This window comes from Pygocentrus nattereri, chromosome 2, assembly GCF_015220715.1.
Source record: "Pygocentrus nattereri isolate fPygNat1 chromosome 2, fPygNat1.pri, whole genome shotgun sequence".
Lineage (NCBI taxonomy): Eukaryota > Metazoa > Chordata > Actinopteri > Characiformes > Serrasalmidae > Pygocentrus > Pygocentrus nattereri.
Genome location: NC_051212.1, coordinates 50,037,219 through 50,062,820, shown reverse-complemented (window position 1 = coordinate 50,062,820; position 25,602 = coordinate 50,037,219). Strand labels below are relative to the sequence as shown.

At 40.1% G+C, this 25,602-nt stretch overlaps 1 protein-coding gene across 1 annotated transcript in view; it reads left to right on the top strand.

Annotated features, from left to right (window-relative positions):
• clstn2 (calsyntenin 2) overlaps positions 1-25,602 on the top strand; it is a 398,921-nt gene that overhangs the window by 157,941 nt on the left and 215,378 nt on the right. Inside the window, exon 2 of the mRNA XM_017723092.2 lies at positions 4,037-4,159. Within this exon, the coding sequence (XP_017578581.1) occupies positions 4,037-4,159 (123 nt within the window). The remainder of the gene's footprint in view (positions 1-4,036; positions 4,160-25,602) is intronic.

Below are 25,602 nucleotides of genomic sequence, written 5' to 3'. Positions count from 1 at the left end.
AACCTGGAAAAACCTGGAGTTTTTGGAGTCAAGACAAGGTATATTGGATTCATTGAACTTGTAATGAAAGTAATATGATTGCGGTGGAACATGGTATATACTTCTATATAGTATATAGAAATGCAAGGGGTTCCTTCCCAGTAACAGTGTAGTACCTTTTTTTTCTGAGAGTGTGGCCAGTAAATGGTCAACCCTCAGGGTCTTTGAGGCTGATTTCTAGGGACTAAAAAGGTCAAAAACACGCATTTCTTTAAGTTTTGGTTGCAAACAAAGGAATTAAATGGAAGTATCTAGGTAGAAGTAAAGTGAGCTCACCCGCTGTTTAGGACTTCAGGAGCCAGACAGAAGGCCTGTAAGGTTCACCACTAACATTATAAGGACCTGGCAGCTAAATCACCCAATCATGATTTGATTTTTGAATGATTGGGACCCATTTATTTTGTAAGAAAAAACAGCTCTAAGCTGGGGGCTCAAGTTATCTGGGGGTCACTAGCCTGATGGTCTTCTCTAAGGGTGGTGGTGGGGGGGGGCGTACAATGCGGCTCAAAGGATTACATCTATGTAAATACAGAGTGTTTAATCAAAGCTTTAGTGTTTTATGAAGCAAGTAACTGTACATTTATCAGCAGAATAATACGGGGCTTATTATGATAGTACGGGCAATCCTGCTGACGTGAGTGAAGATACTATGAGCCTGTTCGTTCTGCATTCTCAGTAGATTCGTTTGACAATTCCATTTATTTCTTCATGCCGTCTTGCTGTATCTGCTGCTTTGTCATCAATTCATCCATTTAGATTGAACTATCAGTCTCAATTATAATCATAGCTTAGTTAGTGAGAGTTAAATTACAGTCGCACCCACTCAGTGTGCAGCGTACATGCTGCATCAGGGTTTTGCTTGAGTGGTTGCTCTTACATGCATCACTTTATTTATGCTTTTAACAATGTAAGTATCAGCCAATGCTGATTTTGTACAGCTTATGTTGGCTTCTAGCCTCAGTGTATGGTGGTGATGCAATTTACCTTCCAGATGTAAATATTTAGCCGCAGAAAAATGAAAATGAAAGCTGATTTGTGGGCCGGATGAAAGGATAAATTATGTGACAAGCCATATCAAGTTGTCTAGAGGGCTAGATGTGCCTTAGAGGGCCGATAGTTTGAGGCCTCTTCTACATTCATTCATGGCATTTAGCTGACGCTCTTGTCCAGAGCGACTTACAGTTTGATCATTTTACACAGGTAGGCGAAGTTGGTGTTAGGAGTCTTGCCCAAGGACTCTTATTGGTGTAGTGGGCTTACCCAGGTGGGGATTGAACCCCAGTCTACAGCATAGAAGGCAGAGGTGTTAACCACTACACTAACCAACCACACCGTCTATAGGCCTTCTGGAAGCCTCTGATACATTCCTAACTGTGAATTGGAGTGTAAGTTTTCGGTCATTTGTTAGATGTTTAAATGTTTGTTGCAAGGTTGTTGCAAAACTTCACCTATGCACCATCATTAGCTTAGTGTTAATATGATGCTAGATATTCCTTAGGATTTCTATCATAAATTACCAGTATTTTCTTGGTGTTTGGACGAGGAAATTAGATGTTAATGTTTGTTGCAAGCTTGTTGCAAAATATCTCATTTACACCACTGTAATCTAATACTAGAAATGCTTTAGGGGTACTAGCGTTATTTTAGAGGTGTTTTGACAAGGTACAAGGTAATTAGGTGTTAATGTTTGTTGCAAGCCTGTTGCAAAACTTTTCATGCGTACTATCATTAGCTGAGTGCTAATATAATACTAGAAATGCTTTAGGGGTGCTAGCATAAATTAGCATTATCATAGAGGTGTTTTTGGAAGGTACGAGGTAAATAGATGATGATGTTTGTAGCAAACCTCTTGCAAAACTTCTGCATATCTCCAATAGCTTAGTGCTAATATAACACTAGAAATGCCTTAGGGCTGCTAGCATAAATGATCATTGTCATAGAGGTGTATTTTCTGATTTGTCTTGAAATTTATGGCCCAAACTAATAACATTCATCATTCACCACTAAAATTACTGGTAGTAGCTGGAATAAATACTAATAAATGGCACGAAGATTCATAGAATGGATTTAGAAAATAAAATATTGAGAAAATCTGGAACTGCAAATGAAGTAGATGCACAGATAATGTATATAAAGCAGTGAAATAACAGCAATGGAGTGAAAATTAATGGCAGAAAGGGATTATACTGACAGGCATGTAGTTGCAGGTTGAGAGAAAGTATAGGCCAGTGTGATAAGTTCAGTAAAGATGGCACTGAAGAAGAGAAATGGGCAGCAGGGTTAAATTCTAATAAAGTTAGAAGGTACAATTCAAAGCAGACCCAATCATTGAGGCTTATCTACCTGAGCTGCCATGCCCACACTGGAAAAAGGTAGGCCGACAAGCTTTATGGTTAAGCTCAAGAAGTGTGTGGGGATGTTCTTACTTTTGTGACTGAGAGGCCTGTTGGTGGCATCAGTCAAGTCGGCTTGTTGAGCGATTGCGGAGAGAGTCCTATGGTGCAGCATGTACGGGTTTCCAAGCTTCTTTGAATGTAATGATGTTCTCACATTATGATGGCGGAGGACGACACAAGATTCCTGACACAAGGAGTTTAGATTTGGAAATCTAATTAAGAGACCCTTATTAGTCCCACAGTGGGGAAATTTTACCTCCACAATCTAAACCATCTGTGCAGTGAAACACCACATACACACTAATAAAGACACACACTAGGGGGCAGTGAATGCATTTGCCCGGAGCGGTAGCCAGCCCTATCCGCAGTGCTCAGGCACTTCCGGTCGCAAGGATGGTTCCCCAACTTCCAGCCCATGACTTCCCCCAAATAGTTGACAGAAGTCCATCTGGAGACCAGAAGCTTAATCACTTGGGAAGTTAGTGAACCTTGAGTCTGGTGGAGACTGTTCAGCCATTCTGACACTTTTTGTTTGATTGTTTGAGATCTTAAATCTTGGGACAATTCACAGCCCTGAAGAAGAACCAGAGCTGCTCAGATCTATAGCGTTGGGGTGGTTCATCGCAGGGTGCTAATTAAAGACAGTCACAGGTAAGATGCAAAATAGAGGGAGTCCTGAGGGGCCCAGGAGCTCCCAATTAAACTCTTGGTCCCCCTCAATATATCTCAAAATCAAAATTCTGAGGTGTCCTTGAAAACAAACTTGTTATTATATCACAGTTTAGCTGCTTCACCCACAATTGATGAGCTACTGTCTTTGGTATTCTTAGATAACTAGAACTGCAGCACAGGTCTGCCTCAGGGTGGTACTGGAGCAAATGTAACTAAAGCCCAGCAGTGAGGTTGCTTTACCCTCCTGTGCTGTCACTGCGGACTGGCAGGGTCGCCTATAGAGCACCGCTAGTAGCTGTTAATGAAGGAATGTTCTTTTTATTTGGGGGTTGTCCCATTTTGTAGGGAGAGATTTCAACCACTACCCCTTGTAACTCAGTTCCAAAGAGCAAGGTGACACTTGAAAACAAGGGATAGGGTTAAAATAAGAAATGGATTGGGCCTTTTACCACCTACTGGTAAATTCAGTCTGGTGCACAAGCTTTACTTTTGTGCCAGATCTTTGTCTTCTCAGATAAAAGGGCTGGTACCATGCTGTTTGTAGACTTGCAGAAGGGTTAGATCTGCAGCAGAAGGAACAAGGGCATGTGTTAGATAAAGCAGCCGTAAGTACTAGGAGTGGGAGAAGAAATCAGTAGAAGTTGTACAATATATTGGGTGAAAATATCAACACACAGGCCCAGGTTTTGATGTTTTAACTGATTATTAATATTTATAATGTGTTTACTGTGTAACATTGGTATGCTAATGGAATACTGTAATCCACTGGTTTCTTAGTCCACGAGATGGTGCAGGGTTGCACCAGCAATGCTGCAGGTATTTACTGGAAGGCTGCAGCACTACTGTAGTTCCTACAGCTTGTGTGGAAATTAAGATCTGTTGAGAATTCACACTTACTCTCTACTTTTTCCCTTTTCTCTCTCTTCCAGTGAACAAACACAAGCCATGGATTGAGACGTCCTACCATGGAGTCATCACCGAGAACATGGACACTGTCTTGCTGGATCCACCGCTTGTAGCCTTGGACAAAGATGCTCCCGTCCCCTATGCAGGTACTGGTATTTTGATTTGTCATTCATTTTCTGGGTGATGGACAATATGCGGAATGACCTGCTCCGCTTACAAATGCAATCTTTCATAGCAGCCATTGCTGGGTTGGATAAGCTTTACAATGTTGATTAAGACCCAGTTCATCCCAATGAAAATTAACCTTTTTTTCCCATGTGGAACCATTGTAGGACTGTAAAACTACATAACCTTGAGTTTTCAGTTTGTAATCCTATGGCAGCAATCTGAACTATGTTGTTGTAGCTAATTGAAGCTAAGCAGGTTACAATCAGTGGTTGGGAATCTGTGATTACACAAATACACAAGTACAACTACATCCTAACAGTGTGTCATTTTGCTCATGTATACAGTACTTTGCAAATGTCAGAGACCATCCTTTATTTAATTGATTTCAGGACAGCCATTAAGTACAAGTTTTATTTGTTTGGTGGCAATTAAAAGGCAGAAAACATTTTGTCGCTGACAGAACAAAAGCTTGTGTCTCCAAAATGGTAACTTTCCAGCAAAAAGGCAAAAACATACTTTTAATCTGAATCAATTTAGCAAGACTTTTTGCCCAAGTCATTTTGGGTCATTTTGTTGCAAAAAAAAGAAAGAAAAAGGAGTTTTTGTTCTGACAGCAACATGTTTAATGGAAAATTACAGCAGATCATTTTTTTATTTATTCTTTTTTTATTTAGCATATCCACTGTGCCTTTATTGCAGCTTCCTTTCTATTCGCAAGCCCTCCTTTCATTTTTTCATAGAAATTTGTGGGATATTTTTCCACACCCTCAAAGTCTTAGAAGTTGGTTGTAGGGATGCGGGAAGGTGTTTTTAAGTTGGGGGGTGCTGAAATTATGACAGCTAACCAATGCAAAATTATTAGGTAACACTCTGAATACACTAAATGTGTATATTTATTAACTTCCTTACCCAAAACCTAACCTTACCCAAAACCTAACCTTACCCAACAACTAACCTTACCCAAAACCTAACCTTACCTAACCTTACCCAACAACTAACCTTACCCAAAACCTAACCTTACCCAACAACTAACCTTACCCTACCTTACCCAAAACCTAACCTTACCTAACCTTACCCAACAACTAACCTTACCCAAAACCTAACCTTACCCAACAACTAACCTTACCCAAAACCTAACCTTACCTAACCTTACCCAACAACTAACCTTACCCAAAACCTAACCTTACCCAACAACTAACCTTACCCTACCTTACCCAAAACCTAACCTTACCTAACCTTACCCAACAACTAACCTTACCCAAAACCTAACCTTACCCAACAACTAACCTTACCCAAAACCTAACCTTACCTAACCTTACCCAACAACTAACCTTACCCAAAACCTAACCTTACCCAACAACTAACCTTACCCTACCTTACCCAAAACCTAACCTTACCCAACTTCTCTGCTCTCTGTTTATGCAACTTTGTGCAACTGAGCTGAGCAGTGACCAATCAGATTGTTGATATATTGCACGATATGACTGATACAACTGATATGACCGATTATACCATTCCCACACTCACACCGTGAGGTTTAACTGGACGGAGCACTGACTGGGAGATATGATGGTTCATAAAATTTTTATTTTCACCTTCTTTGTAAAAAAACAATGGTTTTAGGCCACTTAGGGCTTCAGAACTCACCTCTAGTACTACAGTTTCTTACCCTACCTTACCCAACACCTAACCTTACCCAAAACCTAACCTTACCCAACAACTAACCTTACCCAAAACCTAACCTTACTCAACAACTAACCTTATCCAACCTTGCCCAACAACTAACCCTACCCTACCTTACCCACCCTACGTTACCCAACAACTAACCTTATCCAATCTTACCCACCAACTAACCTTACCTTACCCAAAACCTAACCTTACCCTACCTTACCCAACAATTAACCTTACCCAACAACTAACCTTACCCAAGAACTAACCTTATCCAGCCTTACCCAACAACTAACCTTACCCAAAACCTAACCTTACCCAACAACTAACCTTATCCAACCTTACCCAACAACTAACCTTACCCTACCTTACCCAACAACTTACCTTACCCAACAACTAACATTATCCAGCCTTACCCAACAACTAACCTTACCCAACAACCAACCTTATCCAAACTTACCCAACAACTAACCTTATCCAACCTTACCCAACAACTAACCTTACCCTACCTTACCCAAACCCTAACCTTACCCTACCTTATTCAAAGCCTAACTTTACCCTACCTTACCCAAAACCTATCCCTAGCCCTGGCCCTAAACCTAACCCTAATCTTAACCTTAACCCAAAACCTAATCCTAACCCTCATATCTTTCTGACATTTTACTGACTGTCCGTTATTATGTATATAGGTAACTTTTTTACACACACACACACACACACACACGCACTTTCTAAGCCACTTCTCCCTCAGGGTCGTGGTGGGGTGCTGGAGCCTATCCCAGCAGTCACCGGGCGGAAGGCAGGATACCCCCTGGACAGGTCGCCAGTCCGTCGCAGGGCAGTTTTTTCCATTATTTTTTTATTTTTTATTATTTGCATCAAACAATGTCATATGGCACTATAAGGAGGCAAGAGACCAAAATATATACATATAACTGACACATCAGATTCCTGATGCACATCCTCTCTCTGCTCTCTGTGTTTATGCAACTTTGTGCAACTGAGTTGAGCAGTGACCAATCAGATTGTTGATTATATGACGCGATATGACTGATACAACTGATATGACCGATTATACCATTCCCACACTCACACCGTGAGGTTTAACTGGAAGGAGCACTGACTGGGAGATATGATGGTTTATAAAATCAGAACTCACCTCTAGTACTACAGTTTGCTTCTTTTAACCTCCAGCTGCTTGTGCTTTAGCCATGCGCCCTCAAGGCAGCCAGTTGTTATTGTTGAAGTGAAGCAGCTCACTGTAATGGAAATACAACTTAGTGTGCATCTACTGCAGGTTTTCAAAAAGAATAAATAAAAATAGAAAAATGCAAACTTCTCTAAAACAAACACATGTGGGTCTTTGCTGCGTTCTTATTACTAACTTATTAAAAAAGTTCAGATCTCTGGATTGTTATTGCTGTTTTTAGCAGTGCAGTCCTGAAATATGGGGGCGTTGCAGCCCCCTCAGCACCCACACCTCCTGCGTCCGTAGACGGTTGTTTTTTATGTGCTTCTCACGATGCAAGTAATCGCAAACATATTGAGTGATGTTGAGTTCTGGACTCTAGAGTGGACAGTCCTTTGTTTTGGGAACACCATCAGCTTATTTGTTTGATTAGCAAGTTTCATTTTTCAGTGATTATTCATCTTATTAATTTGTACTTACTGGCTGTTTGACTGGATATTAAATGAATGAAGGGCTCTTCCTTTCGCAGAACAGTGCTGCTTTGCCAACAGGACCCCTTGCTGTAACCATCCCCTCACTGTATGGCATCCTGCCCATATGTGCCTGAGTATGGATGAGTATAGCTGTGCAGCTCTCATATAGAACAGATTTAGCTGCAGCTTTTCTCACTCTTATGGTGACAGATAGGACCTGACCTGAGTGTTATCTCAGGGTCTTCTTTCTGCCTGCCATCTCGATTGCACTGACGACACACGGCCATTGTGTAAGAGATCACATCATGCCCTTCCCAAGGCTGAAATCTCTATAGTGTTTCTGGCCTTGGAAGGAAAAAAAGACCAGAACAAATCTGGTTATTTTCTGTAGATACTTAGAATGACTGGCACTGCACTGCCTTCTAGACGAGCTGTGAAGGAAAAGGGCAATTATATAGACCATATTTATGTAGGAAGGCTTCCTGGGTGCTGATTATTCAGGAGCTGTGTGTGTGTGTGTTTGTCTGAGAGTGTGTGCCTCTATGCCAGTCACAGGGTAATTAAACAAAGTGACTTTTTCACACAAAGAGGCAAATGAGGAGGCACTGCGACAGGTAACTCTCTACAGCTCATTAAATGACAATGGCTGGAATTAATCTCCTCACTGACAGCCTTGAAAAGGTGACGTTAAGAAGCCGTTCTCTGTCTTTTCCTTTCCCACCAGGCGTCAAGCACATAGCAACCGCACTGAAACTGATGAGTCTGCTTGATATGCTAGGCCTCTCATTCTAATTCCCAGAGCCTTAAACCCAAGCTCCCAGCCCACCTGAGCTAGGTACTATAGACACCTGTCCATTCCATCCTTTTTGGTTTCCATGCAGGTCATCGTTTGGAAGCATGTAACAGTAAATATGTCCTCTAATACCTTTTCTCCTTTCCTTTATTGCTCACTTGGCTGAGTGCTTTTTAGCGGAAACCCAGGAAATTGTATCCACCTGCATGAGAAGTGCAGATTTTTTGGTAGTTCAAATAAAGCTGAAAACATTTAGGATCGATGTTGAGTAAGACACCATGAGTCAGAGCCAGAGGCCATGATTCCAACATGACAAATGCTCTTTATGAAACACCAGGGCAGGAAGGCATGTGCAAAGCAATGGATTTAGAGTGAAAATTCACCACCAGCCGCAGGCTTCACCCTGACGGTAGACCAATCTCAAAACACTCTAACTAAACCTGCACCCTGACACAAAAATCACACAAATAGCATGTAACGCACCTTTACACTAACAGAAAGTGGCATTTAAAGTAACATTGTATGCAAAAACATCTCCCAGTCAAATGTATGTTTAGTTTTTTTTTTACTACTACTACTACTTTTACATTTACTACTACTTCTACTACTTTTACATGTACTACTACTACTTTTATATTTACTACTATGACTTTTACTACTACTACTACTACTACTACTACTTTTACTTTTACTGCTACTACTACTACTTTTACATTTACTGCTACTAATACTACCTTTACATTTACTACTACTACTACTACTACAACTACTACTTTTACTTTTACTGCTACTACTACTACTTTTACATTTACTGCTACTACTACTACTTTTACATTTACTACTACTACTACTACTACTACTACTACTTTTACATTTACTACTACTACTACTACTACTTTTACTTTTACTGCTACTACTACTACTTTTACATTTACTGCTACTACTACTACTTTTACATTTACTACTACTACTACTACTACTTTTACATTTACTACTACTACTACTTTTACATGTACTACTACTTTTACATTTACTACTACTACTTTTACATTTACTACTACTACTACTACTTTTACATTTACTGCTACTACTACTACTTTTACATTTACTACTACTACTACTACTACTTTTACATTTACTGCTACTAATACTACCTTTACATTTACTGCTACTACTACTACTTTTACATTTACTACTACTACTACTTTTACATTTACTGCTACTACTACTACTTTTACATTTACTACTACTACTACTACTACTACTACTTTTACATTTACTGCTACTACTACTACTTTTACATTTACTACTACTACTACTTTTACATGTACTACTACTTTTACATTTACTGCTACTAATACTACCTTTACATTTACTGCTACTACTACTACTTTTACATTTACTACTACTACTACTTTTACATTTACTACTACTACTACTACTTTTACATTTACTGCTACTACTACTACTTTTACATTTACTGCTACTACTACTACTTTTACATTTACTACTACTACTACTTTTACATTTACTACTACTTTTACATGTACTACTACTTTTACATTTACTGCTACTACCACTACTACTTTTACATTTACTACTACTACTACTACACCACCTGAACGTCTTTCTTTACAACGCTGTGCAGTCCTCACCCTCAGATGCTGCTGCATAATCATAAATTAATCAAGTTAACCACTGCTTTTATTTTTTATTTTATTTTCTATAATACTTTATACTAATAATGTTTGCTATCCGGGGTCGACCAGAGGAGGATGGGTTCCCTTTCTGAGTCTTGGTTCCCTTTCTGAGTCTTGGTTCCTCTCAAGGTTTCTTCCTCTTTAGGGAGTTTTTCCTTGCCACCATTGCCGCTGGCGACGCTCATGGGGACTTGGACCTGGGTTTTCTTTTCTTTTCTTTCTGTAATACTGATTGTTCTGTAAAGCTGCTTTGTGACAACATCGGTTGTGCAAAGCGCTATGTAAATAAATTTTGCTTGCTTGCTCACTACTTTTACATTTACTACTACTATCTACTTTTGTCTTCATATGTTCATCACTATAATGTTGATTTTGATTTTGGGACCTAAACGTGGAGCTGGGCCTTTTTCTGAGCCTCTGTTTGTGATGTGAATATGCAGACACACGTCAAGATCTCTGATATTTCAATGATTGTTTCAGGCTTTACAGGCTAGCCCAGAGCAGTGCGCACACAGAGTCCGTAACACTACGTCTTTCAATTTGAACAAAAACTCATTTAATTTAAACGTATTGCTGTTTTAAATTAAAGCGATGAAAGATTCATACTTTAACATTAGCATGAACTCTGATATAAATGAAGAATATAATTATGGTGAGAATAATTTGATAATTTGATACAGATTGTTATACGTGGGCAATTACATGGTAATAACATTGTAATGATATAGTAATAATATGGTAACAAATTGTACTAATCTAAAAGTTGCATGCAAAGTCTCAATGTATTACAAAATACTAAATTAGTAAGTGCAGTGGTAACATGTTGGCAATCAAATGATGATTTCTCATTGCGCTGACCTACAATGAGTGCTCATTTTCTAGTTGTTTGTGATAATAAGTGAAGATAAGTTAAAGAAAGATAAACAGTGTCATATAAAGTTATTTACAGTGTGTATGAGTTCTGAACTGAACTCATTTCTGAGCCTTTTTCCAGATCTGTGCTTTATAACAGAGTAACAGTGTTTGAACAGGAAACACAGGAACTTGTTGTGTTTCCAGGCCTGATTCTGTACATGTCTCAGTATATCTACCTCATCGTTCCTGAGTAAATACATTTGTCTCTTTATAAGCCTTCATGTAAAAGTGCCACCAAGAGTGATTATAATTCAGTAACTTGGTCATCAATTGAGTGCAATTAGCCACATTATTTTGATGAACTGCCTCATGTGAGACGCAGTAAATGAGATACAAGAGAAAGGAAGGTCATTTTACAGCTCCAGTATAATTTAAATTTACTGTAATTACAGCCTGTAACTGCATCTGTACATCATATTGTGTTTGACCATTTAAAGACACAACAGATAAGAAATAGAGACAGAAACAAGCAAATTAGTGTCTCAAAGCACTGATATCACATCATTTCAGCAGCAAAAGAAAGACCTGGGGTGATATGTTCATGAAGAAGTTATGATGCTGGAAGAGGTGGACAACTTACCCCTTCATTAACACTTTAATAATGGGTAATTAAGGATTGTTACCATTATCTCTCATGTTATTACCACTACAATTATTCACGTCTTATTTATTAACTATTATAAAATGAGCAGGTCATTTTTAGCCCTAATATAGCTTGTTAACATTATTTTACCATTTTATTATCAGCATGCTACACTGTAAAAATTTCTCTGTACATTTTACAGTACATTACTGGCAGCACAGATGCCAGTACAGTACTGTAAATTAACAGTAGATACTGTAGATTTAATTTACAGCTTGATACTGTATTATTGCATTACAGTAAAATTACTGTATTTTCTTGACTACTGTTTATTTTCCTACTGTAGATTCTACGGTAAATTTCTGGCAGCACAGACGCCAGTACAATACTGTTAATTTACAGTTTCTAATTTAAATTTACATTGTGCTACTGTATTACCTTATTACAGTATAATTAGTTTATTGGCTTGCCTTTTACAGCACTTTACTGTCTGGGCATTATTGTAATTTTACATAATCTAGTAAAGGGCGGCACGGTAGCACGGTGGGTAGCGCTGTCGCCTCACAGCGAGGAGGGCCTGGGTTCGATTCCCTGGCCGGGTGATCAGGGTCCTCTCTGTATGGAGTTTGCATGTTCTCCCCGTGTCTGCGTGGGTTTCCTCCGGGTTCTCCGGTTTCCTCCCACAGTCCAAAGTCAGGCAGATTGGACATGCTAAATTACCCCTGGGTGTGAGTGACTGTGTCTGTCTGTCTGTCTGCCCTGCGATGGACTGGCGACCTGTCCAGGGTGTATCCTGCCTTCCGCCCGAAGACCGCTGGGATAGGCTCCAGCACCCCCCCCACGACCCTGAGGGAGAAACGGCTTAGTGGATGGATGGATGGATGGATGGATGGATAGTAACTTTAAGAGGCTGTTAATGTACACATATTCAAGGCAAATAACTGGCACCAAGATATGACATGACTCAAAAACTCTTAACTTCACAGTTCTGCTTTATTTTATTTAAATCATGTATCTACAGTGACACATTTTCCAGGCTTTGAATCTGGAATAAAATAAAAATACAGCATGAAAACATTTGATACCAAAAAAAAAAATACAACCTTTACTGGAGAAAAAAACAAGAGCTCAAACACTTCGTGTGAGTTAGTGTGAGTTGCCTACTCACACCAACAATAAGCGCAACAGCAACTGAAAATTCTTTCTTGGATTTTCATCCCGGTTTGGCCCATCCTCATTGGAGCCTGAAAATAATAGACGAGAATAGACAATAATAAAAAAAAAAAATTTTCTTAAATATCAAATAGTCCAAATACTTTCAGTACAACTACATCACCAGCACTTCTTTTAACCTACATCAATACCTCAATTAAGGTGTATTTAGGATAAAATGTTTAAAATCACTAATACGCTGGTTTAACAAGACGTAGGTGTTGTAAGTGCTTCTCTGCCACTGTACGGCTGATGTATAAGGCAACATCAGAGGACACTACACCTTCAAAGAGATCATGGACTAAGCAAGGTGGCAATCCATGACAAACATGACCATGTGAGAGATTATTGAAAACGGAACCAAACTTCACACCACATTCAGAGTTCATACTAGACAACCTTACATTTTCCACATTCTGCTTATAAGCTTCAGCTGTTCTAAGTGAGCCCTTTGAATAGGGTGTAGCTTGAAATGTATTACGATCTGTCACAATACCTGCAAAACTGAAGTTCTCAACAAAGCCACCGATGCTGTGAGACCCTAAAATGCCTTTACGGACCTGTCCATCAGGTAATGTTAAACCAGGTTCTTCTATACACCTCAGATCATCCACCAATTTGCCAATAACTAGGTTCTGACCAAAGCATTTAAAATCCTGCTCTTTACATAATAGCACAAGCTATGGTGGATCTATTATGGGGCAAAATATCTCCAAGCGTCATATAAACAGCTAGAGTCTTGTGGGATTGGATTGGCCACTTTGAAAGAATCTTGATACAGTATCAATCTCAAAGACTCTGCATTAGCTTTCAAGTGGGAATTCTCTGTCATATTGCTCCCATCCCTAATATCCTGAAAAACATCTTTTATCTGCCTTTGGGAATGAATTTTCTCACGTTGCTCTCTGACACACAGTTAAAGAGTGACTCCAATGTGTCTTTGACTGGAATATACTGAAAATACCATTCCTTACCCAAGTCATTTTTTCCGAGGTGTACTGGCTTTGGCTCAACATACCTGAAACGTTCCTTGAATATGGTCCTCCTCCTCTGGTCTGTCTTCAGCACTGTGTTGCACTGACTGAGCAGAGCTTCTGATTTAAGTACATCAGTGATTTGGTTAATCTCACATTCCAAAATTCCAACTTGAGTCAACTTTTCAGTCAATTTATGAAAAAGATTTGACTGGATTACATCATGAATAGTCTGATAATCTTCAATAATTGTCTGAATGACTGAAGACGGAAGTAACGACTTGGCTTGCAATTTGAGATAGAATAAAGCTGGTCTGTCTAAAAACAGCTTCATCTGGCTTATCTGGGACATTTGGCATCTCTTCAGCAAAAATGTCCTCAGCAATAATAGCCTCTAATTGTTCATTGTCAGCTTGAGATGAAGTAGGTTTACAAGAGTTTGAACCATGCCTCTGTACTACAGCTTCAATCAGTGTAGTGGTTAACACCTCTGCCTTCTACGCTGTAGACCGGGGTTCAATCCCTACTTGGGTAAACACCCTACACTACACCAATAAGAGTCCTTGGGCAAGACTCCTAACACCACATTCGCCTACCTGTGTTAAAGAAAAAGATCAAACTGCCAAATGTTGATATCACAGAGAACGTTTTGTTACATTGACTAAAGGACAACATACTACTTTGCCGTCTTTAATGTGACATCTAAACACCTGGTTTTAAACTACTGGCTCTGACATTAAATACATGTAGAGACTAAATGTTCATTTTAACTGCTGTGAGAAAGAAATTAGCTAATGTTAAGTAATAAACGGAAAAGCAAATCTTAAAAACGTTAAGCTATATCCAACAAGTTTAACTGAACTGTTGTCCAAAAACTAGTTAGGCACTTTACAGGGCATTAACGTTACCTTACTTAACCTAATATCGTGCCAAAATGCCCACAACAGCAGAGCCTGGTTTTGCACTGGCTCTGTATGAATGAACAGTTCTTGACTTCGCTAACCTAGCTAGCTGTCTAACGGAAAGATTAATGTATGCATGTGCACACACCCTTTAATGTTCAGCGCAGGCCACAGTGTTTAAATGTGCATCTTCTAAAAATACAGATCTAATATTTAGTAGTAAATAACCAGTGCAGCGTCGTCAAACCACACCTGCAGCAGACTAAGAAGCCAACTAAAGTCCCAAAAGCGGGCAAATCAGCAAGCTGGCAAGCGGTCGCAAAATGGCACGCTTTTCAAAAAAATGCCAGACCATTCCAAAAATACTTTTATTTATTTTTATTTACTTTATATTTTACTCACCGTTAGCTGGCAGTCTGAGGCAATCTCAGAAAAAATGTGACGCGCTCACGTTCCAGATCAAAGAGGAGTGCTGCGTTACGCCGCTCTCCCGCTGAATCATCCATTAAAAAGCAGTAATATACTGTATGTTTGTTCGAACATTTGGCGTATCCCACAATGCATTGCTTTGAACGGTAAAATACTGTGAAACAGAATTACAGTACCTTGCTGTTAAAATTTTACTGTAAATTTACAACAATTTTTTTTACAGTGTACCGCTGTTATTACTAACTCCTCCTTGGGTAACACCTTTGGAAAATGTCATTTTTAGGTTATTACACCTTGTTAGCATGTTATTACCATATTATTACTTGCTTATAACTGTCTGTAAAGCAAAGCGCTACCGATTCTTTCACGTCGAAGCCCAGAGAAACAAAACACCTCTACAATATGTTTAGAGCGCTACTGGGAATACTCGACATATCGGGAAAAGGAAGTGCTGTGGTGTGACAGGTGATAATTCTCTATCTCCTGTTCACATGGCTGACAGATTTGGAAGAAGGGAACGAAGAAAACGGAAAGAAGGAATAGGCCCTTCACCCTAATCTATCATCCTTTTTGATTTCTTTCTCTCTCTTTCTCTCTCGTTCCCTCTCTTCTGCCCATGAAATCTCCCTGGTTATGCACAAGGAGGCTTCACCATCAATCCTGCTTTTGTCTGTTTGGTGAAAGGAGTTGGGCGTCCTCTCGGCACCACGTTAATTGGTGTGTGGGAACGCGGCCCAGGATTTTTAAGTGCTTGGCCCTACCCCACCACCCACCCCACCCCCACCCACTTCTTCCCCTCTCCCTCCCCGCATACTTGGTTTCCATCTCCCGTGCCGCGGCTCGCTTTGATGTAAAATAACGATGATGAGCCTGAAGTCGGAGATATATGCTGAGCCAGGCTCGGCCAAGATGAATTGTTATTTCTGGGAACAAGACTTTTCCCCCTGTAGAGAAAAGAGCGTAGGTCTTGTAGTATGCGTGGAGCATTCTCAATCAAATTACCGTGAAGGATGGCTCGGGAGCAGGGAAGAAGGAAAAAAAAACACGGCAGCTTCATTTGCTAATTCTTTATCTGGGCTGCGGCTCCAGCAACTGCCCCCCTTTACCCCACGTACTCCTCCCCTTCACTCCCCCCATTAATCTCCTTTCGCGGATGATGTACAATGCTGTATTGTTCGCGCTCAACTTTGCTTTCCTCACACCAGATTAGCCAACAAAACCAGGCCAGGAAGCGGTCCAAAGACATCACGAATGGATCACGGGGAGCCCGTAAGCGGCTGATGATGGAGGGGACGCGATGAAAGAGAAATGCAGCGGCTGCAGTTCAGATATGTTACGGACATATTGTGCTCCTTTATTACGCGGATGAATCGTGTCGGAAATCGGTGACGGAAGTGTTATAGTTTCTGGCGCCTTCGCGCGAACGTCTGGGCCGGCGATGTGCAAATCAGCAAGGCTAATTAAAAAGGCAGCTTTAGAAAGATTTATCCCTCTCAGTTTACCTCGCACCGAAGGCCCAGTTACGCCAGCTTTTTGTCAGCGAAAGTTTCCTAGCAAGGTTTCAGTGGCTTTGAAAGAGAATTCATTTCGTGCATGAAATCTCGCATTTAGTTTAATACGTGAATTAGCATCGGCAACCGAAAGCGCAACCGGAAGCGTAATAAGCGTTCATAAACATAAACCAGCCCAAACTCATTTACTATAAAATGAAATGGTGTTTGTAGAAATTCAGAAAAAAGCCGCGTCAGTCTCGACTGCATATGTGGACATATTTCTATATTGAGCTCTATTTACACAAAGTTAGGTTAGTTCATCATTTATGTTGAACAGACTCTCCCAAAGTTTTACGCTGCTGCGCTGACGTTGAACCGCGTGCTGCACTGGGTCGGTATGACCAACAGGTCAAAACCAGCTCTAAACAAAGTGACCGCTGGGCCCTGATTGGTGCTCTGGCTTTGCGCTTCTCTCGTTTTGACATGTGACGTTTTTATACACACAGAAACCAAAAGGAACGACAGATTTCTCAAAATGTAGGAGGAAAAAGTCGGATATTAGACTCTGAAATGTCGTGGAGTGAAAGGAAAAAGTCGCCCAGAACGGAGAAACTTAAGTACAGATACACAAAAAAACCTCCTTAAGTACAGTAATGAGTTACATTTACTTAGTTACTGTCCACCACTGTTTGGGACCAGATATATACTCATGAGAAGGCATAGCACAAAGTTCACTGTGATGTGGACACAGTCGGTATTATTGTTTCACAAGCTCTGTTTTCTTACCCAGACTAAAATATGTAGATTGTTTTGTAGAATGATTTATTGCAGTTGCATCAAGGCACATTTTGCCAGATCTCAAGTCTCAAGTGCATGTGGAGTCTAGTACCTTGTAACTGGCCAGAAAATGCTGATCACAGGTGTTGTTTTATGCGAATACCTGTAATACAGTCAGATATACTGAATCTTATTTGACTCCAAGGGGAAACAGTTCAATAGTCTTAGTATAAATATCTCATAAATATCAATAGATATGAATATCAACAGCAGTTCCCTCACTCAGTTCAGGCCAGCGGCACTCCTTCACTCCGAGAGGCGAAGCAGTCGTAGAGTCAACGCAGAGGCAGATGGCTGTAGAAATGAAGAAGACAAGACACACTTCTGATGAATAATTTGACAGCTAAAAGCGTGCTTCCGTATCGGGTCATAAAGAGGATGGAGAGCAGTGTTCGGAGCAGCTATCATCCTCTGGTTTGCCTCTACTTGCAGTGAATTTGGAATGTGCCCTGTAACTGAACCTGTTTTGTGTTTCTGTGGGCCTCTGGTGAGGTGATGCTCCTTCCCCCGAGCTCACCAAAGCATGAAATATTACGTGTTGAGAGGCCTGAGCTTTCTGAGAACAGTGCATCAGTGTTCATAGACCAGTCTAGCTTGATGGTGTCAGTGGATTCCACTACTACTACATTTGTGTTGTTGATTGGATACCCAGTGGCCAGTTTTCTCCATGAAGTCTACAGCCAACTCTGTAGTCTGGATAGTGTTACAGTAGCACTATGTAAGATTTTCTTGGTAACACTTTCTATGAATGTCATCTTTGTAAGCATCTATGAACATATTCATAACATGTTATAATGCATTCATGAGGCATTATAAGCATGACTATAAATATTTATCAAAACGCATTACACGTTATAGCCGTGCTTATTATGCATTATGAATTGTTAGCATATTATATTATAAGTACTGTTCATAACAAACTATAAGAGCGCATAAGTTGTATTAGTCCGCTCTAAGTAAAGTGAAGCGTACTGGACTAAAGCCTCCTCCAATGTTAAGAGTGAGGCTTCAAGTTGAAGTATTTACTGAAGGATTTACTGAAACACTAAAACATCCACAGTAAAACTCATTACAGGCTTCAAATGTCAGAGTTTAAACTAGAGCTGCCCTCAGTGTTTTACCCAATGTAGGAAAGTCAATGTACACCACTGTTAATGTGCACCACCGTTAGCCTGGCACTAACTTAACGGTTTCATGTTGGAGGGGGTTCAGGGGAGGGGCTGATGGGTACTTGGTTTGCTGTGATGTACTGTTTAAGAACCGGTTAAGAAAAAGCACACTGTAAATCTCAGGGCATAAAACACTTTGTCTTTACTCTCTCCAAGCTGGGACTGACTTCTTTGGCACTGAGAGTATAACATGTTATTAACACTATTCATAATGCGCTATATTAACAATTCATAACGTACAATAAAGATGGCTATAAAGTGTAACTCCATGCCGTTCATTTTTAGAAATATTTGTAGCCATGTTTATGATGCTGTACGAATGCATTATAACAAGTCGTAAATGTGTTTATAGATGCTTACAAGCATTACATTCATAAAATGTGTTGCCATGTCAGTAGAAAGAGTTTTTTGGACTGTACTTTTTACAGTACATTGACATAGTAATCTTAAAGTCTGTTCACACCTTGCCACGTGCCTTTGGTGTTCCAATCATGTCTGGATAACTTTGGCCAGATTGCATTTACACTTTCCACTAAATTGCATCCCCAGTTTGAGTCCAGCAGACTGGCAATCTGTTTACAACTGTGTTAAATGTGAAGAAGCTCCTTCTCCAACTAACTCTGAATGATTCAACTGTAAACCAGTCACAGTGCATCTTGGGAGTGTTTGCACTTTTTTGTGCGGTCAAGTGAAATCCAAATGTGATCCCTTCATCAAAAATGTGGGAACCGGCTCGTAGCTTCCATTCACACCCAGCTTCTTGGATCATAAGCTGAGCACAGGCATGCAGGGGATCCAGGGTGTCTTGGAGGTGCATTGTCATCTGATTCCTTTTGATGCTTTAGGAGGAGGTCAGGAACGCATATGACCTGCACATGACATTTATAGAGTGAACACTAAAGCATTGACGACCGTGAAGGCTAATAAACCGCATCATCACAGTGGAGACAAACGTAGCTTCTTGCTTCTTTTTTCACACTTTGTAGGTTCGGTTTGGTTTAAAGGAAACCTGGTGTGGTTGCACTTTTAGGGCTGTTGTCACGCCTAGTTGGTTTGCTAGAGTTTGGGGTTTTGTGACCATTGTACCTTTTTCATTTGCTGGCTTCACACTTCAGACCAATTTATACAGTCTTTGTTTATTGGTCAGATATTTGGAAGGGATGCAAGCACAAAAATAGACACTGTCATAATTTACTGTAATTCATATCAGCCTTATGACTGGTTTGTCAGTTTAAAGGATAATCTGCTTGCTGACTCAGTACCTTCCCTCTAAACAGACCAAGCACAGAATCTTTCCAGGGCATCTTCTTTGGTATTATAACCTGGTACGACCTGGTGCTGGTTTTGCCTGTGGATGCGTTCATCATATCTTCATGAGCTCTCGTTTCAGTTTCAAAATGTTGCTGAAACGAAAAAAACAGTTCGAAGCCATTATAAATCATTCAATATGCACACATCACCCCCAGCCATTATATTTTAATATGCCATTTTATCATTCAATGCCTTGTGTTGCAATGATTTTACTTTATTTTGTGACATGGGAAAACCACGGTAATGCACTGCGTCTCATGGCTTATTGCTTTAGAATATGACACGACATATAAAACAAGGCAGACATAACACACAGGAGCTTCATTAAACCAGACTATAGTCTATAATCTATAGTGGTTCACACCATTCACTGGATGTTTTTACATCGTTAGCTATTGTCATCAAATGTACATCATAAAAAAGTGTGAAAACTAAGGAAACAAGCTTAAAACTACAGTGTATTATCGTTTGCTTTGGTCTGGACTAAGGAAAACGACAAATGTAAACACACCCTTAGTTTGTAACAGCTGGTACATGGACAGATTTTTCTCTGACCACTATTACTGATGTGCTAAATGTATGTGGTAGCCAGCCTGGTCTGGCTGTCCACTTGTGATCAGACCACTCAAGACAGTCAATATCAAGTGTGAACAGTGCCTTAGGTGTTCAAATTAGATGGACTGGATGCTCAAGTGCTGGGGCAAAACTCAGAGATGTCACTGAAATGTCCCATATTTCCACTAAAGAGGGGATTCTTCTCATACTGTAAGCCTGACCCTCAGGCTATATCGGCTTTCCTCGTCCCTTAACAGTCCCTACTAGTGCACACTTGTCTGGGAGCTTTTGGTGGTGGCAAAATTTGAATCGCCTACACTCTTAAAGATGCTTCTTCAGGGGTTCTTTAATAAAGACAAAGGTTCTATGTAGAAACTTGAACACTCAAAGAACCCTCTGCATGATTAAACAGTCCTTTGCATCATGAAATAGTTCAGGTCGATGGAGTATGTGCTATATATGGTTCTATATAGAATCTTTTTGATGTCTGTAGGGTTCTGTAAAGCATCAAAAAGGGTTTTGCTATTATGTCAAGCTTGCACACTCAAAGAACCCCTTGCATAATTACATGGTTCTTCTGCATTGTGAATAAAGGTTCTTCGAATTGACGCAGTATGTGCTGTAGATGGTTCTAGAACCTTTGGTAGCACTTCGCTTGAATGGTGTCTACATAACATTTATAACGTCTTATATAAAACACGCCATAACATGCTCATGCATGTTTAAATCACGTTATGAAGTCTTTGTGTAGAATGTTATGAATGTGATACGTAGACACCCTTCAAGTAAAGGGCTACCAAAAGTTCTGTATAGATCCATAAATCTGAATTTAATTATTCGAAGGGTTCTTTGAGTGTTCATTGTTCTATATAAACCATTTTCTTTACCAAAGAACCATTTTTTTAGCGAATAATGGAATGGAAGTGGCAGCAGTACTAATCCTTGGGGCACACCGGTGTCCTCACAAAACAAGCAGAGCTCTTAGCTCTGTTTGTTTAGCTTACCTTGTTTAATATACAGCAAGTAAAAATATGCAGCCATAATGCATGCTTGTTAACTGATTAATGGTAGAGCTGTGGTTGGTGTGAGAGTGTGCTTTATATTAAAGAATCGTTATAAAAGGTGTAATCAAATTGATTACGTGGGCTTTATTCAGGTAATCTCAACCGTTTCAAAACAATATGCCCTTCCGTAGCACGTTTCACATTAATGGCTTTGAGAGAAGATTGAATAACTCGACGCCCAGGATTGAGCCCACTCAATAATAATAATTCAACTGACTGTTTGCTTGGCGTAATTTATATGTTCACTAATTGCCTCTGTTTTCTCTGTCTTCCAGCTGCTTTCATAAACGACGGCTGATTTGCTGAGAGGCTTTAGATCCAATTACACAAACAGAGTTTGAGTAGACGAGCGGCATCGAGACTCTTGCTCTGACTTTGGGTCCAGATTAGATGAATGCCTGGAAATGATTTATATACGAAAGCGTAGAGGGTCGGGTGATGCATGCGCTCCACATCTTCGGGTGGAAATTGAATGGAAAATGTGGCCTATCTGTAACTTTTCCAGGAAATATGCTCCCTCAGGGTGCCCACGAAATTCTCTGACTTTCCTTCCTCGTCTCAGATCCATCATAGCGTGTTTACTCCAATGCGCTGTAATCCTACACTTTATGAAAGGATGCTTTCTCTTGTGTGGACACTTATTGTCTTACCGGCGTTGCTGGTGTTGATTTATTTATTTTTTTTCCCCTTCCCTCTTGAGAACGTTGCTCATGATGTATTGCACTGCCACAACGTTGCTAAATATGTTTGCTTTCACTTTACAATGTTATTAGCTTAACTGGCACACCACCAGGCTTTTCTGGGCATTTGCTTACGCTTCTAGAAACCCACAGCATAAGCGACAAATGTTTACTGGATGTGTCTGGTCACTTATTAGGACTAGATAGGGTAAATTGAGTGTCCTACAGAGCTGTTCAGAGCCAAATACCATTGACGTCCAATTTGGAGAAGCTGTGAGTGTTATTTCTCACTAAAGGGAAACCTTGTGAAGGTGACGAAGAAGTGTTAATTGAAACTACACAAGCTCGGACCCTTTTTCTCTTTCTCTGTTCGCAAGGAAATGCGGCTGAATTTGAATTTGGCTGCCGATACTGCTTGTCTTCACTCTGGAGTATTTCTGTTCAAATGGGCAGAATTCAAATGGAGAGACTTGACGTGAAGGGCATTTGAATGATGTGAGCGCATTGGATACTCGGGGGAGTTTGCTAGACTATTCCCTCTCCCCCTACGCATCTGAATTCCTTGACAGGTCCTAGTTTTCGGTAGACACCCCGTCTGGAGATGTATGGCATCTCCTGTCTGTGAAACAGATATTTAGACATTAAAACCTTTTCTTAGAAGTAGGACTTGGGGATATAGCCAGAGATAAGCACAGTACACTTGTCTGATTATTTATAGCTAAGCATATAATGTATTTTCTGAGGGCCAAATTCAGTTTGAATAGTATTTTGAATCCTGGGGAAAGTAACAGCTATAAACCCCCCAAAAAAAACCCAAACTGCAAAGCAGGTGTGGCCAGAATGGCATAATTCTTTATCTGAAATACAGAAAATGTGTACCACTGATGTCGATGTAGACGTACAGTGTCTTGAAAAAGTATTCCTTCTTGATTTTCTCTATTATTGGATGTTCATTACAGGGAACACTTTTAGATCTTTAAACGTTCTTGTGCACTCTGAGAATAAAGGAATTGTTATAGAACATGCATGTCAAACTGGGGACCTTAACCGCCAAAAGTACTGCAGAGGTTAGGGTTTTCCCTCAACTATCACTCTGAATTCAGTTCATAAAGGCCTTGATAATTAGCTGAATCAGGTGTGTTTATTTAGTAAGTGTGCTGAAGTCTGCAGCATTTCAGCCTGCAAGGACCTGAGCCTGACACGTGCTGTACCATGAGTCAGTCATTTCAGTTCAACACCTATGCCAATATAAGTCATATGGTATTTAGACTTCTTTGCGAAGTTCACCAATGTCTGAATCACCTGTGTGAAAAAAGTATCTACCCCTATCTACATGAGAACCACATTCAATATACAGTGAGATTCAGCTGATTGAACGCAGCTGGGCCATCGAATGCAGCCAGTCCGGTTGAAAATGATTACAATAAGATCGGTGTAGTCCGGGCAAAGTTTTTACCTGCACGTTAGGCCATGATCCAAATAAAATCTGAAATGCATGAGGAACAAAAGCTGTTGAAATGTATCCGTCAGGGAAGCGTGAAGTTCCTAGAACATTACCGAACCACAGTGAGAACCATTTATCTACTAATTGAGAGTCCTAGGAACTAGCACTGCACAAAATGGGCGTTTAATGTTCGATATAGCTGTTGAATATTCCAAAGATGATATGAGAAGAAGTAGATTATTATTAACCATAAAAACATGGTTTGACAGGGTTGGTGTGGAGGAACTCCTGTGGTCTACACAGAGCCCTGACCTCAACCCCATTGAACACCTTTAGGATGAACTGGAATGTTTATTGTGAGCCAGGTCATCTTGTCCAACATCAGTGCTCACACATCTGACCTCACAAATGCTCTTTTAACCAAATGGACCCAAATTCCAACAGAAACCCTCCAAAGTCTTGAGGAAAGCCTCCTCAGATGAGTATTGCAGCTGCAAAGGGGGGCCAACTCCAAATTAAAGCCCATTGTTATGGAAAGGGATGTCCAGCAAGCTTATGTAAATGAGATGAGGTCAGGTGTCCGCACACTTATGGCCACTTACTGTATGACAGTAAGTGGCCATAAGTGTGCGGACACCTGACCCTGAGCTCATGTAGATGAGATGAGGTCAGGTGTCCGCACACTTATGGCCACTTACTGTTTGACAGTCGTACCAAGAAATATGCAACATCATGCAACCTACATTGAGAGTTATCTCTCTAAAACCTGCCCGAACCACAAAACCCCATTCTGCTGCATCCAATGCGGCATATTTTCCCTGTGCAACAAAATTGAGAGATTTAAAACAAATTTGAGAGATTTGAAATAAATCCTGCCACAGATGGGCACTTAAAGGATACATTATGTCTAGATTAATGCTGGAAATACGGTTTCGGTAGCTTGATGTGAAATATGTGTCAGAAGGTCCTCATTACCGCTTATCATGCTTTAAAATATTCCTTTGTCTTTAAATATTCTGCCACGGTACCCTGTGAAGTCTGATTAAAATGACACCTGCACCCTTTTAGCGGACCGTGGGTGCAGTCACATTTCATTTGCAGGCATAATTTAATAACAGCTTAAAGAGCCTCACTTGAAAATGAGCTTACATGTGGTTCAAAAGCCCTTTTTAGGTCCATCAGCCTTGCCTAATTAGCACCTGTCTGTTAACATGAAGACCCTAAAAACCTGAAACAATGGGGAAAGGACCGAATCTGTCACCTTCCATTCTCTAGGTTGAGAGGATTAATATCTGTTCCGTTAGTCTTCCTGAGAATCCTTAAGCTGTTTAGTATAGCTAATTGTTAGGTGTTCCTGGGAATGAATACCTTTCATGTAACTACTGGTAGATTAAGTTTGGGGAGCCATGTATGACCAGACCCACTATCATTACTGGACTCTCCTTATGTCAGTGCTTATGCAATTTTAAGAACCATGATCCATGAGTAGATATAGCAGCTAAACAATAGACAGTACAAAAGTTAGAGACCACCCTTTATTGTCTTAATTTCCAGTCAAAGTGGCCATTATGTAGAAGTTATTCATGCTTCATTGTCAGGAAAACAGATATTTAAAATAAACTACCACGGAAGTGACTACATTTTGAGTGAATAGTGTTCAGTATTTGCCTTTTATTACAGTTTTCGTTCTATTCAAGAGACTCGATTAGCATTTTTCCGCAACCCCAAAGTTCAGTCTTAGAGGTTGGTTGAATCTTCTGCTTCTCACAATCCAGGACATCCCTATTCAATGGTGTTGAGGTCTGGATTCTGGACTGGGCATCCCGTTGGTCTGAGAGCACCAGTAGCTTTTTCAGTAATAACTACACAATGTTTAAACTCATAACATTGAGTTGACTTCTTACAGTGGAAAGATTGTTGATTTTTTTTTTCAGCTTTGAAGCAAAAGTGGAACTTTTCATATCTTTCAAAGACAAAAGTTTTAAGTGCTGTTTGTCTGGTGACCGTTTTGATGATCTATCAGGTCTTGC